Source organism: Astyanax mexicanus, chromosome 21 (assembly GCF_023375975.1).
Source record: "Astyanax mexicanus isolate ESR-SI-001 chromosome 21, AstMex3_surface, whole genome shotgun sequence".
NCBI lineage: Eukaryota > Metazoa > Chordata > Actinopteri > Characiformes > Acestrorhamphidae > Astyanax > Astyanax mexicanus.
This window is the reverse complement of record NC_064428.1, coordinates 26,855,343-26,862,718: the sequence shown is the minus strand read 5'-3', so window position 1 is coordinate 26,862,718 and position 7,376 is coordinate 26,855,343. Positions and strand designations below refer to the sequence as shown.

The 7,376-nt window shown below is 38.5% G+C and overlaps 1 protein-coding gene across 18 annotated transcripts in view; it reads left to right on the top strand.

Annotated features, from left to right (window-relative positions):
- The first annotated feature begins 1,712 nt into the window (after positions 1-1,712).
- The window catches only part of arhgef7b (Rho guanine nucleotide exchange factor (GEF) 7b), a 72,009-nt gene continuing 66,345 nt past the window's right edge, over positions 1,713-7,376 (top strand). For 16 of the 18 annotated variants that reach the window (XR_007427989.1, XR_007427991.1, XR_007427990.1 and 13 more), the window contains exons 1-2: positions 1,713-2,117; positions 5,704-5,790. Coding sequence is in view for 3 of the 18 variants with exons in the window: in XM_022674701.2 (XP_022530422.1) it covers positions 1,953-2,117; positions 5,704-5,790 (252 nt within the window). In the remaining 15 variants the exon portion in view is untranslated. The remainder of the gene's footprint in view (positions 2,118-5,703; positions 5,791-7,376) is intronic. The other 2 variants (XM_022674703.2, XM_022674702.2) reach the window with 1 other exon arrangement.

Sequence of the window (7,376 nt, the reverse complement as noted above, 5' to 3'; positions counted from 1 at the left end):
CATATGATGGCTTGGGAAAGCCCACACATGTATAACTTGTGAGGTTTTATCTTGTGAGTGAGACTACCCAGCTGGCACACAACCAATTTTCAATGTTGAAATGTGGTTGAAATATGACTAAAGTAATGTATGTTGTTTCAATGTTGAATCAACATTTAATGTTCAATGGTTGTGCTAACGTTGAAATTTTAGCGTTGAATCAACATTATGTCCTCAACCTTCTGCCTTTTGAATCAGCATTTTACATTTAATCACCATATAATTTATAAAAACGGTTGAATGGAGGAATGAAAAAGTGTTTTACTTCTATTTGCAGTAACTGCTTTTTAATTTAACACCATGTTCTTGTTCTAATAGTTTTACTGTTTTAGTGTTTTTGAGATCAGATGTTGAATCAGATTGGTAGTGGTGGGTAACTTTCGTTATACTCAGATTTACTGCAGTGATGTAAGTTTATTGTTAACACTTTGTTAACCAAAGGCTTTTCTAATTTTAGTAAGCTATGGTTTATTACAGATTGAACATTTGACGTTGAAACAACGTTGCTAAATCAACGTTGATCCAACCATAACATCTATGTTGATTCGACGTTTATTCAACATTGAAATGCCAGCTGGGTAATCTCTAGGGGCCTTCTGAACTATGGAATAACTCAGTAACCCACATTAGATATTGTAATTTAAAGGGCAGCAAAACTATCCTAAGATATTATAATACAAAAGAATCTAGTCTGTCGGGTGTAAACCACTGCATGTATATACTAGTGTGTCTAAAATAAATAGAATATCATTGAAAAGTTAGTTTATTTCAGTAATTCCATTTAAAAGGTGAAACTCTCTCTCTCTCTCTCTCTCTCTCTCTCTCTCTCTCTATATATATATATATATATATATTGTATAGATGTAGTACACACAGAGTGGTCTATTTTAAGCATTTTTTTTCTTATGGCTTACAACCGAAAATCAGTGCAGGGCAGTGTGTTAAGTCCTGTTGGAAAATGAAATACGCATCTTCATAAAAGTTGTCAACAGAGGGAAGCGTGAAGGGCTGGGAAAAAACTGCACCGACTTTGGACTTAATATATAACACAGTGGACCAACACCAGCAGATGACATAGCTCTCCAAACCATTACTGATTGTGGAAACTTCACACTAGACCTTAAGCAGCTTGGACTGTGTGTCTCTTTACTCTTACTCCAAATAAAATGTAAAATTTACTGATGATTAACGATGGTTTGGAGAGACACGTCATCTGCTGGTGTTGATCCACTGTGTTATATCAAGTCCAAAGTCAGTGCAGTGTTTTGCTGGACAAATCTTATAGCACTTCAATGCTTCCCTTTGCTGACAACTTTTATGGAGATGCAGATTTCATTTTCCAGCAGGACTTGGCCCACTGCCCACACTGCCAAAAGTACCAGTGGGGCTTATATAATATCTGAATTTTCTGAGACACTGATTTTTGGGTTTTCATTGGCTGTAAGACAGTAATCTACAATAAAATAAATAAAGGTTCAAAATAGATCACTGTGTGTGTAATACACCTATATAATATGAGTTTCACATACACATTTGTGTTGTTGATTAGAAGAGGGATAGAACAGTAGAGCAGAGTGAGGATGGGGGTGGGGGATACTGTGTTTGTGTGTGTGTGTGTGTGTGTGTGGGGGGGGGGGGTTGGGGGGGGGCTGACATCCTGCCAAAGGGGGCAAAAGAAGTGGAGAAGGAAACCAGAGCTGCTACACAAATGTAGGCAAATCGTCAGCTGCAGGCAGGCGGGCAGCACAGCAGCAGCAGGACAGGAGAAGGAGGGATCACCATATCCTTATATATTATCCACCAGCCCCAGCGTAGCCCCAGCGTGAGGCCAGGAGGGGAGAAAGGGAGGATATATCTATGGTTCCGAGCGGTCGAGGTTCACTTTAGCCGGTCAGGACATAACGAGGGTGGCCATGAACTCGGCCGAGCAGACGGTGACATGGCTCATCACGCTGGGAGTACTGGAATCGCCCAAAAAGACCGTGTCAGACCCGGAGGGCTTCCTGCAGACCAGCCTGAGGGACGGTGTGGTGCTCTGCAGGCTGCTGGACAGGCTGAAGCCTGGATTAAACTTCATGGTGAGAAAGAAAAAATACAAAATATACACACTGTAGGTTATGTACTGAAAATTATTTACATTTTATTATAGTTTACCTAATTCAAATGCATATACAGCTAATACACTTGTTATTGTGATGTTTATTATAGGCGATGATAATTTTAATACAGTGTACAATATACATTGAAATCATGCTAATTCAGGTATGTACACACACTTTTGTTCGGTTCGGTTGAGTTCATTAGAGATGGGACACACACACAGCTGCTGGTGTTGCCGCTGCCTGTTTTTGGGTCACACTCACTCACACACACGTTTGTATTTCTGTCTTCGTGGGCGCCTAGAAAGCTAGTTTAAGCTAATGCTGACGTTAAACCTACTCCAAACTTAAACTGTGAGTAAAGTAAGCTATCAAATACTGTCAATACTATGTTCCCCTTTCAGTGTCCACCACATACAATCACATTTACGTACTGTTTTATTATTTACTACCCTCGTTCCCGCGTCACCGCTACGTTCGAGTCCCTGTGAAGCGATAAATACACGTGAGCGGACACACACGCGCCAGCCTCATTGTCCTGTCAGGCGTAGCGCACGCGCGGTGTTTAGTTACAGCAGCAGCAGCGCGATCAAACCGTCTGTCTACTATATTCACTTCAGCCACTTTAGACACTTCAGCCAATGACTGCACTGTGTAGCATAAACTTAAAAACTAAACTAGGTGCAAATTACTTTAATATGGCGTTTTAGGTTAATTAGGCCAAATGTAGAAAGTGTAATCAAAGATTAATAGACATTTGAACTGATTAAGAAGCCAAATTCAATTTATGCATTAAAATATAAAATATGCTTCACATTTAATAGAGGTGTCTGCTCTACATGGTTGGGTTGATGTTTTATGAGCTCCATCCCTACAAGCAGGCAACCACTGACATTGAGAAAAGGAGAGAAGGAATCCCTTCAGATTTAAAGGCACAGTGCACCTTTTCTGTGGGAGTTTAATATTTGTTTTTTCACATAGGGTGCTTTTACACCTACCTTGTTTGGTCTGGGCTTTCAAATCAAAATAGCAGTTGTGCAAGGTGCTGCAAAACATGTTCTGGAAAAGTGGTCTCGGTCTGGGTCAACTGAACCATGGTCCAACTTTTCTGTAGTGTAGTTTTTTTTTTTTAGATCATCAGCTTTTAAACAACACAGAAGGAAAAATAACCAATGTTATGCCGAAAATATGACTCCTATACCTACTGTAACTGTAACACGGAAAGGCAATTTGCTTAACGGACGTCATGATCCAGAAAAGGTACTAGTTTAAATGCTGCTTACTAAAATGAACCACAATAGCCCTATTCAGACTCTTGCATGATAAAACTCTTGTATCCGGACTGCAATAAAAAAAAACAAAACAGGAGGACCAGTGAGTTTTTTCGGCTTTCTCGGTCACATGACATTGCGTTCAGTAGCTCCTCAGTTTCCACTCGCTGGATCTCTGGGGAACCGCACGCCCATAGCGTAATTACGGTGTGTGGTAGTTGACAAATACCGGTAGCTATTTTATTAAACCCAAGGTTACGAAACTCAGACCCGCTAAGAAAATAATCCCGTCCAGATAGGGCTAGTGTAACAAACACATCTTATTCCAGACACTGACTCAGATTCTCAGTTATGAAAACACCCAATGAATCATTTAAAAGACACACGTTTTTAAGACAGTGAAACAGCAAATTGCTAGTTCTAAGATCAAACCAAGCTTAATGTAAGAGGTTTAAATTGCCATGTGTTCAAACCTACACTTTTAGCCTGGTTAAACCAGATTCTGGTTTGTTCTCACCCAAATTTGTAATAAGTCTAGCTTGGATTTTATACACCTAGGCTGTGTAGTGTAATATTGTTGGATTTGTATTTCTTTAGTTGGGAATAGTGTTGAGGTTGAGTTGTTTTAGCAAGATGGCCTACTTTTAGATGCTCGGCTTAGGCAAAGTGCTCAGTAATAATGGATGGGTGTTGGCTGATACTCATGGGTTCAGTACTGAAGTCAGTACCGCATAGGAAAAAGTGGCATTATGCCATCTGTAGTTGGTAGCAATATTGAAAAAGATGAAGCCAGAAAAAAGTGCTTTAGTGTGGCTTAGATTCAAGAAAAACTGAAGGCTGTGACTGAATAAATATTTCAAAGTTTTTCTTCAGTGGAGCAGGGAGTGCTCTTTCCTTCGACAGCTCCAGCAAGACCTCGGTGTAACAACTTGTTCACAGGTCACACCCATCTGCACTAATGTTCACTCTTCAAGTAATGCCTGAATGAACACATGCAGTGCAATGAGAGAAAGTGAAAGCTGCAGAGACTGAAGATGGCTTTAAGACTAGGGAGAAGTTAAAATAGTTCAATTAATAATTCAAATGGCTACAAAATGAATACATTTCGTTAACGTCTACATTTTGCCACAATGAAGTGTATTTGGTGCATTTTACTAAACAGCACCAAGCTGAAAAATACCATTACAAAATAAGTAATGAATCTATTTAACTTTCTTAAAATGTGACCTGATGATGACCTAATGTCAAATCAACAGCAAAATATATGTTTAATATGAATTCAAATTTTACTGTTGGCTATAGATATTACAAAGATCACTATAGTAGGTCATTCCTGCCATCTAAGCAAAAACAAAAATTCAGTAAATTGCTATCTCATTATTAGGAGATAATAAGTTATTTTTTTAGATGTTTTCTCATTGTTTTGAGATAATAAGTCGTTATTTTAAGATACTATGATATTTTGGGATACTAAGTTGTTATTTGTAAATAGAAAGTCATTATTTTGAGATACTAGATTGTTATTTTGGGATACTAAGTCTTATTTTGAGAAGCTTGTTATTTTGAGACACTAAGTCATTTTAAGATGGTATCTCATTATTTTGAAATACTAAGTTGTTATTTTGAGATACTAAGTCGTTAATTTGAGAAGCCAAACAGCAGACTGCACACACCTTGTCAGGTGAGAGAACAATGTTTGTAGGCACTGATACCTCTAAAACCTGTTAGCTGGCTTTAGCTCTGCGGTCTTCCCCAAGAAATCTGTTAGGAAGCTAATAAGAGGGCATTTCTTTAAAAGCAGGATTTCTCAGAGAGCTTAATTTAGGTTAAGCCCAAAGTGAGGACTGCTGAGGGAGGACCATCACCTCTCAGACTACTGAACAGCCTTTTGGTCTTAGGTTATCTGGATAAGTGAGGTAGGAAATCCCTCACAGGCCAGGCAGCTAGCTAAAAGCTTACAGATAAATCTCATTTAAGACTTCATTGAAGTTAAGTGGGGGATATTTAAAGCTGTGGGCCTGTTGAGTTGGGAGCCCATTGGAGGCACTTCAGCCATTAGTAAACAAAGCATAGCCGCTTCCACTCAGCGCCTAGCGACCTCGCCTGGCGTCACTTCCGCTTTCCCTGCGCTGCTGCTGCCGTGCCTGAGGATGGCTGGGTTTCTCAGCTCGCTGTGCTCGCTCAGTTCGCTGGGGAGATGATGTTACTCGCCCTTTATGAAGGTGGACAGTCCAGTTTGAATGTGAGAAGCGGAAAACTTACTTTAAACCGCGCGGTCTGCACTTTTCCCGCAGGTCTTCCAGGAGCCGAGGACGGACAGCGAGTGCCTGAGCAACATCAGGGAGTTCCTGAAGGGCTGCTGCGCTTCTTTCCGAGTGGAGGTGAGTGCTTTCTAAAAGGATAAAGTTGAGCCTGGATAACTTTTACTGCTTATTAATGTGCTAGTTATCAATTCCCTCATGTTTAAGCGCTCACTCTGCTGTAGTTCCCTCAGTTAGGCGGGTTATTTTGGGCTGGCAGCAGCGAGGCGAAACGGGGTCGCCAGACTGCGCCTCAGCGGGAGCTGGAAGTGAGGCTGGATTAATCCGTGAATCACAGAAACAAATCACGACTTGTGTGTGAGATTGTGTGATTTTTCACAGCACTGCTGGTGCTTACACGCGTTTAAAGTGGTCAAAAGTTGAGTTTAATATCCAGGTTAAGTTTTGTGTGGGATGTTGTGTCAGTGTTGTTAATGTTAATGTCATATTTATAGAGATAAAGTTGATGTATTTGTGTAACTTATTAGTGTTTACTAGATAGCTCAGGTTAACTAGCTGTTGACTAACTATCATCAGTGGTTCATGCTGATCCTGCTTCATTTAGCTTATTTTAGGAATAATGATGATGATCTTAACCTTCATCTTAACCTCTTAACTTTAACCTTAAGTCTTTTTTAGAATTAACTCCTTATTAACTCAAAATAAGGAAGAAAAAGTCACCAGTCAGTTTATTCTTTAAGTCAAAAAATATGTGACATTTGCTTGATTTTAGTCTAACTTTACTCATTTTGAGTCTTTGTGATTGGTTATTCTAAAAAATCTTACAAAGAAAAAAATGCTTACCCCATGGGCAGATTATTTTGCTTACTATAAGCATCTCAATGTACATATATTTAAGCTCTTTAAGCTCTATATCTTATTTTTTCTGCTAAGAATTGTTGTCTTACTAAGCATTGCAAGTGTAAGCTTATTTTGTTTATTTTAGGAATAAGGATCTTAACACCTTATTTTAAGCGATTTTAACTTATAATATGAACAAAAAGTCACCAGTTAATTAATTTTTGTCCAAATTTATGACCCAAAATCTGTTTGCTTGATTTTACATAAATAGCTAGCTAGTCTTCAGTGTTGTGGCTCCTAATAGTTTTGACATTATTAGGTCTTTTTTTGCCTAGATGGCTAGTTTTGTAACATCTTTAGTTTGCCATTGTACATAAGCTAGTTAAATCTCCCAAGCTTGCTATAAAACATTTTAGTTGGAAACCTAGTGGTTAGGTGGGTAGAAAATATTGATGTATTAAAGTATCATGATATTTTGTTTTGCAATACTGTATTGATTTTCAAAAAATCAGTATGAATATTGAATTATTATCACTTTGCTTACAGTATGGCAAAATATAGTGATAAGGGGCTCTGCAAAAAACAAAACTTTAGCCAGTACAATTATCCAATTTTAAGGCACTGTATCTTATTTTTGTCTTACTATGCATTGTAAGTGTATGATTATTTTGCTTATTTTAGGAATAATGATCTTAACCAGTCTTAATAAGGACAAAGTCACCAGTCAATTGATTCTGGTCTTTGTGTCCCAATTTAAGTCATAAAAATCTGTGATCTTGCTTGATTTCAGTCTTATTGATCCTTTTTTATCCAGAATTCACACTGAAGCCACAATCTAATCAATACAAGCAAACACACTACATAAC